At 33.9% G+C, this 17,373-nt stretch overlaps 1 protein-coding gene across 1 annotated transcript in view; it reads left to right on the forward strand.

Moving 5' to 3' along the window:
* Sec63 (SEC63 homolog, protein translocation regulator) overlaps positions 1 to 17,373 on the forward strand; it is a 61,540-nt gene that overhangs the window by 14,194 nt on the left and 29,973 nt on the right. Inside the window, exons 2-4 of the mRNA XM_046430443.1 lie at positions 7,140 to 7,239; positions 10,423 to 10,537; positions 11,604 to 11,716. Of these exons, the coding sequence (XP_046286399.1) occupies positions 7,140 to 7,239; positions 10,423 to 10,537; positions 11,604 to 11,716 (328 nt within the window). The remainder of the gene's footprint in view (positions 1 to 7,139; positions 7,240 to 10,422; positions 10,538 to 11,603; positions 11,717 to 17,373) is intronic.

A 17,373-nucleotide genomic window follows, 5' to 3' on the forward strand; every position in this document is an offset into this window, starting at 1 on the left:
GCCACAATCCCAGCCCCTGAGTGTGATATTCTTACTGGAGATTTCTTCCAAGACAAACATATGATATTATATAACATTAGGTATTGTGATCATCCTGTAGGTGTGTTTTTTATCTTCATACTGTAATTACTTACTGTATTTTTAAAGTGTTTTTTTACAGAAGTTGCTTATAATGGCAGTTAACACTTATAAATTTGAGTTTCTACCCCTATTGATAATGTGTTATTGATTATTCTGCTTTCAGATGACACACTAAGAATTCTGAACAAGCATTAATTGAGATCATCTTCCTGAAGTTTTGTTGTAATTTGACTTCTTTAATCTTTTTTTTTTCCCTGGTACTGGGGATTGAACCTAGGGGCGCTTACCCATTGAGGCACATTCCGAGTCCCTTATTATATTTTATTTAGAGACAGGTCTCTCTGAATTGCTGAGGCTGTCTTTGGACTCCTCCTACATCAGGTTCCCCAGCTCCTGGGATTACAATACAGGTGTGCGCTACCTTGCTCCAGCTGGCTTCTTTGATCTTTTAAAATACATTAATGAGCGCTTCCTGTCTTCTCTGTTTTCCGAAAGTACTGCAACAGTGATTCTCTTTTTTTTCTGAAGGATGTATTTAGGGTAGTGGGAAAAGATAATTGTTTTCTTTTTACCTCTGTTTATTCTCCTAGCCTTTCCTTTCTTCTCCCTGTGTCCCTGACTTGTAGGTCATATCATTAAAGTTGCTCTTGATGAATCCTCGATGAGAGATAGTGGAGAGAGAGAGAGAAATTAAATCAGAGGCAATTTTCTGGAGATTTATTTTTTAATTGTTTCCACTGAGGATGTGTTTTTAGCATTGAGTGGGTAGGGACTATGATACATGGAATGGCCCTCAACATGAAAGAATTACATATTGATAATGCCAGGGTTGAAAAACCCTACTTCTACTATTTGTTAGAGAATCATAAAAGGGAAATAAAATTGAGATTTATAAGCATATGACATAGTTACATACTGCTGCCCAATCAGGAACCAGCTTTAGGAAGATAGAACAGCTCTTTTAGAATCATATTGTTTTACACTTCTGTTGTCCAGGTTGTCAGTGACGGTGGGATAATTTGCCTTTTTTTTTTTTTTTAGTTCAAGAACTCAGTTGCCTTCTGAGTTCCCTTATCCATTGACAGAATTTACATAGGGTATAGGTGTTAGATGAGTATCTGTAATCCTTCCAATTTGGAAAATCGGAGATTTGTGTGTGCTGAGTAGTGGTGAAGGTAAGTAGTATTTAGTTTTGTCTCTGTCTCTCCCAAATTAAAATGGTTCTGAACTAGCCTTAGGAGATAATAGAACCTTTATTTCTGTTATTCTGTTTTATGGTTGGGATGATGACTGTTAGATTTTTGGTGGGCTAGGGCAGTGATTCTCAAATTTTCTTTCCCAAGTTGTTATTCTCAGGTCTTCCTATTTTGGAACATTCTAAAAAACAATTCATGATTATAGTAAAACTGGTTTTCTTATTAAGTTAATAAAAAACTACAATTGTCCAAACAAGTGACTGAGTTAGTGTTACCACAGTGAGGTGTGATATAGGCTTGACCAGATGCACTGGGTAGGTAGAAAACTAATTTTTTTTTAGTCTTTTTGAAAATTTCTTTTGATTCTTGTTAATATTTTCTTGGACATCTTAGGAATTTAGTAATAGTTTCAGGAATCAGTATATTTTGGAAAAAGTAGCATGTCATTTTTTTCAAATAGTTTGTGATGAAATAAATTGTTATCTATATCATTGGCTTTATTAAGTTTAGTAAACTGTATGTAAGATATGTTCTAAATTCTCAATGATTTTTATAATCCTCAATAGTAAAATTATTTTAATGGAATAAAGAAGTCAACTTTTAAAAAACTTTTTTATTTTTCAGTTTTCGGCAGACACAACATCTTTATTTTATTTTCTTATGTGGTGCTGAGGATCGAACCCAGCGCCCCGCGCATGCCAGGCGAGCGCTTTACCGCTTGAGCCACATCCCCAGCCCCTCAACTTTTTTTTGACAGTTTGATTTTGGTGATTAGTTTAATGGTGAGGACTGCCTTTGCCAGTTAGGTTATATAGCTAATTTGCAACTTCAGATTTTGACAAAATATACTTAAAGTACATTGAAGCTATTCAACCAAACATTAGGCCATATTGACAAAAGTGGGCTTTTATTTAAATTAAATTTTAGTATAAAGTTTTTAACCCTTTTGAAAGTTTGAGATATCTACAAGTTCCTTGTAAGTGAAAGCATGAAATTTTACATTTTATTTTAATAATTTATCAATTTACAATATTGGTATTGTATGATAACACCAAAAATATGATGTCATAAAATTTAACATGTAAAATGTTAAATTTGAGTATGATAGAATTTACCACTGTTCTTTGACATATGACAAAACATTTAGAGGTAAAGTCTGCAGTTATGTTTGCAACTTATTCTAAAATTGTTCAGGTAAAGAGGAGGGGATCGGGGAAGAAAGAAATAGTGGAGCCTAGAGTACAAGATGTTAGCAGTTGGTGAATTTAGGTGAAGGGAATTGTTCATTTTAATATTTTTAAAACTTTTCTGGTGGCTTGAACATTTTCAAAACAAAGTTGGGAAAATACTTTAAACTCACAGAGAATAAAAAAATAAATTTAATAAGTATGTTTTACCATATGAGAAGTGACTTTTACCAGGTTAAAAATACATTACATTAGGATAAAACTATGTGGGGGAAGTAGAATGAAGAACTTATTTATTAATTTTTATAAGTGAATGATGATAAAAGGTATGACATTGGTACGGTTTTTAGATTTCATTGGATACATTTAAAAGTGGATAGAACTGTTTTATTTTGAGATATCAACTTTATGTGATGACATCCTTTGCAACTGTTAAATTTAGATGTTAAATTAGAAATCTAAAAGTTAAAAGATTTTTTTTTCTTTTGTGATAATCAGGCAAACAGGTATGAAAACCTCACTTTGGCTAATATTCTTTAAGCTCTTCGGGTTCTATGAATATGGTGCTAAGAGTTCACTTAGTTATACTGCAGATTGGCAGATCCCCCTGGCGTGGACAGATATGACTATTTTAACAAGGCACTGTGGAGCTTTTGAAGTACAGTTGCAGTCACCTCTCCCAAACCTTTTACTCTCCCTATAGCTTTACTAAAGTTATGCTGCTGACAGCAGTCATGATATATTTTTCATAATATTTTAAGTCACAAAATTAATTTATGACTTTGGAATTTACCTTTTCTACATCTGAATAGTTTCTTTTAAAACTATATCAAACATTAATGAGGGGCTGGGGTTGTGGTTCAGTGGTAGAGTGTTTGCGCAGCACGTGTGAGTCACTGGGTTCGATCCTCAGCACCACATAAAAATAAATAAATAAAATAAAGGTACTGTGTCCATCTATAATTAAAAAAAATTAAACAAAAAAACTCAAAAACAATTAATGATATTCCTAACATAATTTTGAGTTTCTCTGAAACTAGAAGTTATAAAATTAGAAGTTGATAAATTAACTTATTTTTATACTTCTAAGTGTCTTTTTTTTTTTTTTTAAATTTTTTATTGTGGGTTGTTCAAAACATTACAAATTTCTTGACATATCATATTCCACACTTTGATTCAAGTGGGTTATGAACCTTCTAAGTGTCTTATTAAAAATCATCAGTAAGGACTTGTGATAGTTGTGATAGATCCTTTAACATGAGGTTATTATACAAAGATTTGGAATATGTATTATGAATATTTAGTTATGTTGGGATATGTATTGTGAATATTTAGTTGTGTTGGAAATCTAAATGGTAATATATAAATCATAACCTGTAGTAGGTTTTTGTTATTTTTTATTTTAGTGCTGGGGATTGAATCCAGAGGCATTCTACTACTGAAATACATCCCTAGCTCTTTTTTTTTATTTTGAGATAGGGTCTCACTAAGCTGCTGAGGCTGGCTTCAAACTTTCGATCCTCTTGCCTCAGCCTCCCGGGTAGCTAGGATTACAGGTGTGTGCCATTATTCTTGGCTTGTAGTGCTTGTTGACTGATTTAAATATATTCCTGAAAGATTAAGAGTTAGTTTTTAGGTTGAAAGAGTGTGGCATACAGGTGCAAGTACACATTGTGCAAGAATATAGGGGCTGAAAACCATGTGTACTTTTTCTTGGTCAGAGACATTAGGAGAACATCATTCCTTTGAATAGATCAAGCTGTCTGGTTAATAAAGAGACTTTAGCTGGTTCTTATAAAACCTTATCAAATGTTTCCTTGATTTTATTTTTGAAAATGTGAGTTATAAGGCTTAATTTAATGAGGGGTTGAAAAAAATCAGTGGTGTATTTTCAAAAGTGTTTATAATTTAATCATGAAAAGTCAGAAAATTTAATATTACTGCGATCTCATTGTCAGATCTCATTCAGGTTTTGACACTTCTGTGATATTCTTTGTAGCAAGAGATCCAGTTCAGAACCACATGTAACATTTAGTTGACATGTTTCTTTAGTTTCCCTTAGTCTGAAATAGTCCTTTAATCTTTGCTTGACTTTAAATATTACAGGTCAGTTACTTAGTAGAATGAACTTTAATTTGGATTATCTGGTGTTTTTCATTATTAGATTCAGATTTTATGTTAGGCCAGGAATTTCACAAAAGTCTGTGCTCTCATTGCATTCTGTCAGTTGGCGTAGGATTTCAATTTGTCCTTTCATTAGAATAGTTCACTGATCACTTAAGATGGTGTCTGTCAGGTTTTCTGTATTAATTTCCTGCTGCTGCTGCTGCTGTAATAAATTACTGCAAACTTAGTGACTTAAAACAAGTTTGTTCTCTTATTACTACTACTATTACTATTATTATTATTATTATTATTATTATTATTATTATTTTTGTGTGTGTGTGTGTGTGCTGGGGATTGAACCCAGGGCCTTGTGCATGCAAGGCAAGCAAGCACTCTACCAATTGAGCTATATCCCAGCCTCTCTCTCAAAATTCTTAATGCCAGGAGTCCAAAATCAACATGAGTTATGTTGTTGGCAGGGCTGGTTCCTTTTTGGAGGATTTGAGGTAGTTTGTTTCCTTGACTTTTCCTCTTTTAGAGACAGCCTGTGTTCCTGGGCTTATGTCATCTTCCTCATCTTCAAAAGGGCGTCATCACTCCAATCTCTTGTTTCCTTTATATCACCTTTTCTGTCTTTGACCTTCCTGCTTCCCCCTAGAAGTATCCCAGTAATTATATTAGTTTCATTAGGGTAATCTCCCCATTTCCAGATTGTTAATGCAGTCACTTCTGTAAAGTCCATTTGGCCATTGAAGATAATGTGTATTTAATGGTTCCTGGTATTAGGATATGGACATCTTTAGGGGCACACTTACCCACTGTAGAGTCATTCTTTCCCCTTTGGTTATTTATTTATTTGTGGTGCTGGGGATTGAACCTCTTGCACACATGAGGGCAAGTGCTCAACCACAGAGCTACATATCCGGCCTTACCCTTGGTAATTTATATTTTGTGGGAAGGTACTAGGATCCTTGGTTCCTGCTAATAGAGAATGGTGTTTACAAGCCAAGATCTGGGTGCTAGCAGTGCTCACTACTGTTGGGATTTTGCTGTTCTAGACCTGCACTGTAGACAGAGCTAGGGAAATATGTATGTGTGTATATAGACCTATATTTGTATTTTTATGTTAAAAGACATCCATACTGATACTTTCAATTCTAATCCAATATCATGGATTCATTCTTCTGCTTTTTTTCATATTGTCACTATTTGCTCTGGCAGCGAAATTACTGACTCCGTTTTTCTTAGTGTACTTTTTAAAGCAGTCCCCCGTGTGTGTGTGTGTGTGTGTGTGTTTGTGTATACCAGTCTCTTTCTGCCACTGTCCTTTACCCTTCTTTACATCTAGTTCTGATAACCTCCTGTAGGTAACTAGCTCTTCTATGTAAATGTCGTCTTCAAAGTATGTAGTAATAGGGTAGTTGGACTTCTTATATGGCAGCTTTGGAGTATTCTGTTGTCTGCTAAGTTCTTTTACTTAATGTGGCATCTCATGTAAGGATTGTAGTTTGGTAAATTTTTAAAATATGTTATAAATATTAATATTTAGAATTAGCTGGACTCAGTTTTGATGGTGACATTCAAAACATCATAGGAGCTGGATGAACACATGCCTTCTCTCCATCTAGCTACACTAGTATCATACAGTTTCTTCACAGTCTGTTTGATCTTTACATCCACATGAATGTAAATCTTCTTCATATCTGATTAAGATCAGGGAGAACTTGATATGGCATATGATGAAGCTTGTTTCTTGTAAGGGCATTGTTCTAAGGATATTTGAGTTGCCTTTGGAGCCACAGTGTATTGAGGCTGCTGGAAGGTAGATGACATGATGACATGTCTTTTTTGTTTTTATTTTTATTTTTTTGTGGCTGTGGATACATATCAGCAGTGCTTCTTGGCTTTCAAAGCCCTTGCTTCGAATTTAGCTTATAAAAAGGTAGATTTTTACTTTAAAACTTTTTGTAAAAAAAATTAAATCTGGGGGTGAGTTTCTTAAACTAAGTGTGGTTAACTTAGTAAATACTACATTATACTTAAGCTTTAATTCCTTTTTTATTGAATTACAAATTTTTCAAAGTGACTAAAATAATAGCTTTTGTCAAAGATCTTATATAAACCTATGTTAAGTTCTTATGGGAAGATATTTTGGTGTAGGCAGTTATTTTCATGTTTGAATATAATTTCTGCTTAGCTTTCTTAATAAATCATATTTTAACTGTTTGATATATTTTGTTGAAGAAGAGAATAGAGGAGAGAATTTCTCAGAAGTACTGATTATATGACTAAATATTTTGGGTTCAAGTCAGTTTTTACATTTACAGAGAAAAGTCAAGCCTCACATAAAAAATAGTTGCTTGGTAAAAGTTTCCAAATAGAGCATTTTTTCTAAATGGCAGAAAATTGAACCTACAAACATCTTGTAAATGTTTGTAGAGGTTATTTGAACAACAGCACTTTCATGTTCCAATGAAATATTAGCATGGTAATGAAGGTGAGTATGGTATTAACTCTGGTTTTGCTTTCACTATGAGAAATGGCTTAACTCATTTTTCTTTCTTGGCAGAGCAAATTCGATTAAAGAATATCAGAAAAGTATATGGAAGATGTATGTGGTATCGTTTACGGTTGTTAAAACCCCAGCCAAATATTATTCCTACAGTAAAGTAAGTAATGGATTTCAGTAAAAATCATGCCTTAGTGCTTACTCTTCGGGTATCATATAAAATAGGGATTATAATGACTAAGACGTGCTTGAAAAGAAATTGTAGCCTGTAGTAGAGGTAAAATGTAATTTGTAAATTTGGGAACTGACTGAACAAAGGAGAAGGGTGAGGAGGAAAGTGACATTCAAGTCTTGAATGAAGTCCTTCTGTACCTTGTGCTATAATTTCAGTTTTATGTTAAAGCTATAGGGGAATTGTAAAAAGATTTAAAAGGCAGGGAGGTGATGTGGTCAAGTTTGCATTTCATGGTGATAATTAGAAGTTTATTGAGTACATATTGCGTACTAGGTGCTTTTTATGTTATTTAACTCTGTATCAACTTCAAGGTAAATATTTGTGCTTTTCCTCAAACCAAGGCAAAGAAAGATGTGATAACTTGACCAAAGTCATGCAGCTAAAGACTTAAATCTTAGGGAGATACTGGCAAATGAACAAATAATTATATTAGAGTTAGTGCCTTAGTCTGATTTCTGTTGCTATAACAAAATACCAGTAGCTGTATACATTATAAAAAAGAGAGGTTTATTTGGCTTATAGTTTTAGAGGCTGATAATCAAAGATCAGGAAACCCTGTTTGTTTTCTGGTGAGGCCCTTCCTGGCTACATCACAACGTGGTGAATGGCATTATGGTGGGAAGGAAGAGAAGTCATGTGGTGAGATAGGAAATCAGGGGCCAGTCTTCCTTTTTTATGATAACTTATTCTGGCAACCATGAGAACAGCATTAATCCCTTCTGAGGATGATACCTCTGATGACCTAACCACCTTCTGCTTTTATGAAGCAGCAAGGCTAACACACACCACACACACACAAAATCTCTCAGTCTTCTTATAATTTAGAGACTGTAAAGTTCAGCCACCTCTAGATATTGCCACATTGGAAACCAGGCCTCTGGTACATGAACCCTTGGGGGACAAAGCACATCTAAATGATAGCAGTAAGGGCTGGGAGAGGGGTGATACCATGAAAGAGTAGAAGGACTTCTACCTCTGACTCAAGACAACAAAGAATGCTTTTCTGACAGATGTAAGTTCACAGTTGAGATTTGGAAGAGTTATTAATAATAGACCATAGCTTATATGAATTGATTCTTTACTATCTGTCAGCTACCTTCTAAATTCTTTATATGCTAAATCTCATTTAATTCTCAAACTCGCTCTGAAAGTTGGAAACTGAGATGTAAAAGGCTAAGCAAATCGCTAGCCTTTCTTAGTTAATAAGTGAGGAATGTGGGAGATGAGCTGAGGGATTTTTGTTCTGAAGCTTGTGTTCTCAATTCCCCTCTCCCTTGATAGTCAGGTCAAAGTGAGGGGATTTTCCACATATGTTTCCCTCTCTTCTCTGGGCATAGGTGGACATATATAAACAATATGGAAAAAACAGTTTGAAGTGATATGCCTTTATTAAGGTTTAGAGTATTGTCTTGGCCAAATGAAAAGAAATTTATATCTGATTGCCAACTGTGTTTAAGCTATCCTGGGATTAGTCAAGATTGAATAGTATTCTATCCAGCCGTCCAAGGAACTTGGAGTGGGTGAGAAGAGAAAGTCATGTTTTGTGCTTCTTTGTGTCTTTAACTATAGTCATCTATTGATCATTTTGGCAAAGGTTAAGGATTGCTTTTTGGAGGATAGGTCACTTGACTTGAATATTTAAGGAAGAATAGAGTTTGGGTGAGCAGAGATAGGGAATGGAAATTTTTGGTAGAAAGATATGAGAGAAAAGCATGATGATAAGGAAAGCTTAGGGAATTTTGAAAGATAGGACTTGTTTTGTTTGAAAAATCAAGGTGATAAAGGTAAGTGGATAGGTTGAAACAAGATCATTTCAGATGAGTCTAGATGAAGAGGCTTATTCCAAATGATGAACATAATTAAAAACTATGTTCCTACTCCAAGAGTTTAAACACATAAATTTTTCTTTGTAGTTCTAAAAATAAGTCACTCCAATTTTATTTGACTTGTCCTTCTTTGATTCTTAATATGTTTTTGCTAACAAATCCTGTTTGGTGTAACAAGTTGTTATCCAAAGAGCATAAAAAAGTAAAAATAATTTAATGTCCTTACCTAAAGAGAGCTACCGTACAATGATTACTTTATATGTTTCTAATTTTTTTATTTCTAGAAATTGGATAATATTTTAAATAATTTGAAAGCTGTTTTCTCTTTTAAATTTAACAATACAAGGTAAATAGTCTTTCACAGGAAATTTTACTTTTATTAATTGAAAGTATTTCTCTGTATGGTTGTAACAGTTATTCAGTAATTTTTGGATGAGTATTTAAGTTTGTTGTTTTCTTTTATTACTACTTATATCCATAACTACCCTTTTATACTCCACATACTTCATTCTACTTTATTCTCTTCTAAATTTCTTGATTTGGAATGGATTGATAGACTGAAATGGTGTTATTTTTGAGGTTTTTAATACCTTATTTCCAGATGTCCTTCAAACATGTGGAGGAAGAAGAAATAAATTTTTTGTCAAATTATATGTTGTTTTATATCTTTTTTAATTTTAACTAATGCACATTTTTATCTATTGGCTACAAAATGTTACCTTGTATGGCTGCATCATAGTTTACTTAATTCTTTATAAATGATTTATTCATTTAGTTTCCTGTAAATGGACATTATATTATTTCCAAGGATTTACTACTGTAAACAATGCTGTTTATTCATCTTTGCACAGCTGACCAATTACTTTTTTTAGTTTATCATACTAAAAATGTAATTGCTAGGTAAAGAGCAATTTTTTTTTTACATTCAGTAGCTTATTGAATACTTAATATTTATATATTTTGATTACTGAATACTTAATATTTACATATTTTATCTAATCAAGTAAGTTAATAACTTGAATTAACCCCTGGACTTGAAATTCTACAAATAGTAAATAGAAAATTTATTGCATGGGAGGCACTGTACTAGATTTTACAGAATTCAAAAGTGAGAATGATATTATCTTTGCTTTAATGGGAATATTCAACTCAGCAGCTGTAGAATTTGAGTGCTATGAAATTAGTTTATATTGTTTTATGCCTTAACTTCCCTATATCATTAGACTCAAGGAAAGCCATTCACATGTAATTATTTATACCTCATGTATCTTTTTCTTAACAGGAAAATAGTTCTACTAGCAGGATGGGCATTGTTCTTATTCCTTACATACAAAGTGTCCAAAACAGATCGAGAATATCAAGAATACAATCCTTATGAAGTATTAAATTTGGATCCTGTAAGTTGTATTATTATATTTTGTACTTTAAAGATCCCATTAAAACACAATAGGTCCACATCTAAAAGAAATTGGACCATGCCTAGAGAAATCAGACTTCAGTCAGTTAAAAATTTTTTATTAAAATAAGATATGAATTTATTATCATTTTAACATGCATATGTATATATATTTAAGCTGAAGCTATTAATTGCCATATTTTAAGTATTGTTTTGTAATTGCTAAAATATTTGAAGATCAGAAGTTAGCATATTTTAAAAGACATCTCTGAGGGCATTTATGTTAGTTGAATGTTAAAAATCTTATGCCTTTGTGTTGATAGACATGTAGGCAGTATGTTAAGTCTGGTTTGGGGGATCTCATTGAAAATTTGTCTTTTGGGTGTATCATTAGAATGTTAGAACTGAAATTAATGATAGAGATCATCTAGCTTTTTTTCAAATAGAGAAAATGAGGCTTGGAAAATTTGTGTCTTCTCTGGTGTTTTGTAGCTTCTTAGTAGCCAAGCTAAATCTAGTGCTCTTTCCATTTTTCCCCCAAACCACTTCTTCTAATTTGCTCAACAGATGGCTTGATTCAGAGATTTATATAATACAGAGTAAGGAGTAATTTCATCTTCTAGTTTTCTGCTTTGTAGAAGAAAAGTTTGCATATAATATGATTCTTCTTATTGTAACAACTGTTGTTATGGCAGTCAGGAGTTTGAGATGGTTTCCAGTCCTTCTCAGATTATAAGGGAAACAAACCTTTGATTTGAGCATTTTTGAGCTAGTCTTAATTTACTGTGATCATTTTTTGATAGATATCTGTGTACTTTTGTTTAAATGTGGCATTCTGTGGCTTCATTTTAAAATCATTAATGCCTAGTACTGCAGGATATATTAATTCCATAAAATAAAAATACTTTTATTTTAAAATGTGTGGGGTGAAATTTATGGTACAAAATATGTAGGAGGAAATGTCAGTTTCTTTTGTCAGAATATTAAGTAGTTTATTGTCAAAATAGGTTGGATTATTTCTTTACCACATGGTGCTTGCTTTTACTAACCAAAGCTTTCCCTTTTAGGGAGCAACAGTAGCAGAAATTAAGAAACAATATCGTTTGCTATCACTTAAGTATCATCCAGATAAAGGAGGCGATGAAGTCATGTTCATGAGGATAGCAAAAGCTTATGCAGCGTAAGTATCATAGGACCCATTATGCATTTTGTAGAGGGGAAAATATAGTTTTGTGTTTTAATAAAATAGTAAGTAAAATAAGTGTCATACACTTTTGTTAAATGCTGACCTCACATGCTGTGTTATTTATGGAACTATTCTGCAGCCCTAAAATTGTGAACTTAGTTAAATTAAGTAGTAAGTGATGAGTTCATTGAGCTATTTTGTAAGCATCTCAAGTGGAAGAGAGTATACTCGTACCTTGTTTTCATTTTGAGGCTTTTATTAGGCTAGTTCTGTTTCTCTCTCTCTCTCTTTTTCTTTTTCTTTTTTGGCAATGTAGTTGCCTCATTTAAACTACTTAAAGGCAAGTTTAATATTTACTTTCAATAAATACTTCATTTTTGATATCTTTTTACAAATTCATTTTAGTAGATTATTCCTAGTTTATTGTTAAATACTAGTTGAGAGGTGCTTTTTTAAGGTTTTTTAAAAAATTCTTATTTATTTACTTATTTATTTGCTAAGAAACGTTTTCTTTAAGAAAGTTTTCAAGCATGCAATGGAGGAAGGATAGCATCTTCAACAAATGGTGCTGGGAAAACTGGAAATCCATATGCAACAAAATGAAACTGAATCCCTTTCTCTCGCCATGCACAAAAGTGAATTCAAAATGGATCAAGGATCTTGATATCAAATCAGAGACGCGCCGTCTGATAGAAGAAAAAGTTGGCTACAATCTACAGTCGGTGGGGTCGGGCTCCAAATTCCTCAATAGGACACCCATAGCACAAAAGTTAATAACTAGAATCAACAAATGAGACTTACTCAAACTAAAAAGTTTTTTCTCAGCAAAAGAAACAATAAGAGAGGTAAATAGGGAGCCTACACCCTGGGAACAAATCTTTACTCCTCACACTTCAGATAGAGCCCTAATATCCAGAGTATACAAAGAACTCAAAAAATTAGACAATAAGAGAACAAACAACCCAATCAACAAATGGGCCAAGGACCTGAACAGACACTTCTCAGAGGAGGACATACAGTCAATCAACAAGTACATGAAAAAATGCTCAACATCTCTAGCTGTCAGAGAAATGCAAATCAAAACCACCCTAAGATACCATCTCACTCCAGTAAGATTGGCAGCCATTATGAAGTCAAACAACAACAAGTGCTGGCGAGGATGTGGGGAAAAGGGTATACTTGTACATTGCTGGTGGGACTGCAGATTGGTGCAGCCAATTTGGAAAGCAGTATGGAGATTTCTTGGAAAGCTGGGAATGGAGCCACCATTTGACCCAGCTATTCCCCTTCTTGGTCTATTCCCTAAAGACCTAAAAAGAGCATGCTACAGGGACACTGCTACATCGATGTTCATAGCAGCACAGTTCACAATAGCAAGACTGTGGAACCAACCTAGATGCCCTTCAATAGACGAATGGATAAAAAAAATGTGGCATTTATACACAATGGAGTATTACTCTGCATTAAAAAATGACAAAATCATAGAATTTACAGGGAAATGGATGGCATTAGAGCAGATTATGCTAAGTGAAGCTAGCCAATCCCTAAAAAACAAATGCCAAATGTCTTCTTTGATATAAGGAGAGTAACTAAGAACAGAGTAGGGTCGAAGAGCAGGAGAAGAAGATTAACATTTAACAGGGATGAGAGGTGGGAGGGAAAGGGAGAGAGAAGGGAAATTGCATGGTAATGGAAGGAGACCCTCAGGGTTATACAGTGGAGGAGGTAGAGAGAGAGGAGGGGAGGGGAGGGGAGAGGTGGGGGGGGGGAGGGTGGAGGATGGGAAAGGCAGCGGAGCACAACAGACACTAGTATGGCAATTTGTAAATCAATGGATGTGTAACTGATGTGATTCTGCAATCTGTGTATGGGGTGAAGGTGGGAGTTCATAACCCACTTGAATCAAAGTGTGGAATATGATATGTCAAGAAATTTGTAATGTTTTGAACAACCCACAATAAAAAATTAAAAAAAAAGATGACTCTAGGGCAAAAAAAAAGAAAAAAAAAGAAAGTTTTCAGGACTTGCGAATCATATTTTTCTTGTTGGGACTGGTGAATTGTATTGTTATTGTTAAGAAACATTATTCAAACATGCATTATGTGTACAGACTTTATTTATATATTTATAGACTTTGAGGAACATTTTTGCTGTCTTTTTTGTGGTGCTGGGGATTGAACCCAGGGTTACACTTGCTAGGCAAGTACTCTAACACTGAGATAGATCCCCATCCCTTGAGGAACACTTTATGTACACTTCGTGGAAGACAGAATAGAGTATATAACATTAAGAAGTTATTATTTCTTGGGTGTTAATACTACAAGAGACTAAAGTTAGCTAGAATCTTTAGGACTTAATGATGGGTACATCCCCACCTAGTTCTTTTGTTGAATTAAAGAATTATGAGGAATTGTGATGTATAATTTTGTCAACTAATTTAAAGAATATAAGTAGACTATGGATGACTCAGATTTAATAGCAAACTGTGAAAGTAATATGAATGACAAAAGTTTTGGAAACATGTTATTTTTGTGCTTAGTGAAACACAGACTTTTTACCTATTCCCTACATTTTTTTTGTGGCTTACTGGTTATCTTTGTGAAATACTGTATGATTCTGTATTAAAGTAACGGTATCTAGGAGCTTCTGAAGTAGAACCAACATTTTCTCCATATCTCTTCTCCAGGTTGCTGTTTTTCAGTTGTCTCCTTTTTCCCCCTTTCAACATGTTTTCTTCAAGCATTTACTATTTTTCCTTAATTATTGCTGTACCTCAATTGCTGTCTTCAGGTAATTTAAGAACTGAAGATTGTCAGAAGATGTCAGATAGCCAAGATTATTTAATTAGTAGCTTTAATTTTAGTGCTTTTGGTGCAGGGCTTTTTCCCCCCTCTTAGTCTTCAAGTATTATAACAAGTTTATGCTTCTGTTTTCAGGTTGCTAGCTCTGACTTTATGATGTTCAGTTCCTTTTAAAAAAGTTCAGAAAAATAATATAAGATTTTTAGTTTCAACTCAGTTATGTGATAAAGCTAGAGAATATTTTGTGTGTAAAATATTTTAAATACTTAATGGCTTATCAGACCAATGAATAAGTAAAATGTTAGTGGGACCCATAACTTTGAGATTTTGTAACTTGTATGAGTCCAACTAGATTAGGCAAGATGTCTATTCTATTAAATGTAAGTTTTGAGTAATTGAGAAGTTCTATTTTACGAGTAAATTCTCATTATCCCAGTTAATTCAGGCAGCCTTTGCAGTGCATATATGTTTGATCTTCAGTTTGTTTCAGAATTTGCTTTGATGATTTTATATAATTTCTTTTCCTTGCCCATTATAAATAAATTTTTTTCCTATTTTCACATGCCAGATGTAGCTTTTAAAAGACTGGTTATTTTTAAGGAGTTAGACCATTGAATTCTCTGGTTCATTTTTCTGGGCAATAGTTAAAATTTGGCTTTCAAGTATAAAACATTTCTTTAAGATATATATAGTAAGTGGACAGCATAGGTGTTACTTTGAAGATATTTTCGTGTGAGGCACTGGGTTTGATCCTCAGTGCCACATAAAAATAAACAAAATAAAGGTATTGTGTCCATTTACAACTTAAAAAAAAATGTGTTCTTGTGCTCCAGCACTTGACTATGTAATTTAACTCTACAGAGCCAACTCAGGGTTGCTCACATATAATTTAGTGAAAGCATTCTCTACATCAAGATTTACAGTAATCTGGGGTCTCTGAAATTATTTACAGAATTTATTTTACTTTTTTACAGTACTGGGAATTGAACCCAGGGCCACTGCTGAGCTACATCTCCAGCCCTTTTTTAGTTTTGGGGATGGTCTCACTATGTTGCTGAGGCTAACCTCAAATTTGTGATCCACCTGCTTCATCAGCCTCCCAAGTCACTTGAAAACTAAGTGTACTTTTTTTGCTATCTTGTGAAAGTATATCTTCATTGCCTCTCACCTTAGAGGTGTGTAGAAGGTGTGTGCCAACACCTATTCTGTATATTGCTTGTAGTATACAGAATTTATATGAATTTGTAATGTGCATTTTCCCTGGGGACAGGGGACACAAGAGTTCATTACATTCTTAATAGGATTTGTGTTGCCTCTTTCCAAAAGTTAAGGGATATAATCATGTTTAAGAAACTACATTTATTATTATATGAATTTTATTATTATGGAATTTTAAAAAATTATAATAGCATCATTGGTCTGTTTAAGCTTGTTATATATGATCTATGCTGAAATCACAGGCTTATTTAAGGTACTGCAACTGTATATATATATATACATATATATATATATATATATATATATTTTTTTTTTTTTTTTTTGTACCAGGAATTGAACCTAGGGATGTTGGGCACTGAGCCACATCCCTAGCCACCTTTTTTCTTTTCTTTTATTTTTTTGGTACCAGGGATTGAACTCAGGGGCACTCGACCATTGAGCCATAACCCCAGCCCTTTTTTCTATCTTATTTAGAGACAGGGTCTTACTGAGTTGCTTAGAGCCTTGCTTTTTGCTGAGGCTGACTTTGAACTCCTCCTGCCTCAGCTCCCTGAGCTGCTGGGATTACAGTTATGCGCCACTATGCCTGGCTCTTGTCTTGCTAAGTTGCTCAGGGTCTCCCTCTGTTGAGGCTGGCTTTTAACTTGTGATCCTTCTGTATCACAAGCCTCTTGAGCTGCTGGCATCATAGGTGTGTCACCACACCTGGCAACTCTAGTTTTTACTTTTATTTTTAATGTTGAAATATTTTATTTGTATGTATCCATGACATCCCTGGAAAAAGAATCCTATGATTTTTTTCTTTGTGTGTGTTTCATATTTCTTCTTCAGAAGATATTGTCAGAAGGAATTATCAGCTATGATTGTTAGAACAGTTAAAGCAAACTGAAGGGATGGGAACAATTGTTCTGCCATTTTTCTAGATCTTTGAATTACACATCAAACCTGAGACTGGTCACTTTGTACTTGTTTTACCTGATTGTGAAGTTCACAACAACTTTCTCAGCTCTATGATCATCATTGATTTAAATTTACCATTGTAACCATGCTTCATCATCACAGAAACTGGATGATGACTTTGGATCAAGGCCTAATAAGAACTTGGGGTTTACATCTTTTTTTGGCCTGTAGAAGCTCTTGAGAGCATTAGCCAAGACATTCATGACCACTCTCATGATGGTGTGGAGAGTTAATGAACATTAACTCTTAGGAATGCTTATACTGAAGCACTCATAGGTAGTAAAAAATCACTTGTTTTTTTTTTTAAATTGACTTTAAATAAAGTTGCTGATTTGCTTGAATCATTTACTTGAAATAGTTGCTTGAATTTGCTTTGAGTGTCTAACATGGTGTCTTTCACAGTGGCACACCACAATTTGATGAATGAGTTAATGTCATTATAACCAAGTGTGTACTGTTTACAAAATCAGAAAATGATTCTGTGATATGAGCTGTGATTTACAATTGCAAGCTTTTCATATATTGTTTAGAAAACAGGTTCATTGCTGCCATCATTAGAAAGGCAGAGAGGACAGATAATTGGGGGGGAAAATGTTCTCTTTACGAGACAGAATATTGAGAGAAACAATAGCTAAAGCTCGAGGTTTGGTGGACAGTTGTCCAGGGAAACCA

The sequence above is a fragment of the Marmota monax genome, unplaced genomic scaffold (genome assembly GCF_021218885.2).
Source record: "Marmota monax isolate L192 unplaced genomic scaffold, Marmota_monax_Labrador192_F-V1.1 WCK01_AAM20220418_F8-fsc00013, whole genome shotgun sequence".
In the NCBI taxonomy this organism is placed as follows: Eukaryota; Metazoa; Chordata; class Mammalia; order Rodentia; family Sciuridae; genus Marmota; species Marmota monax.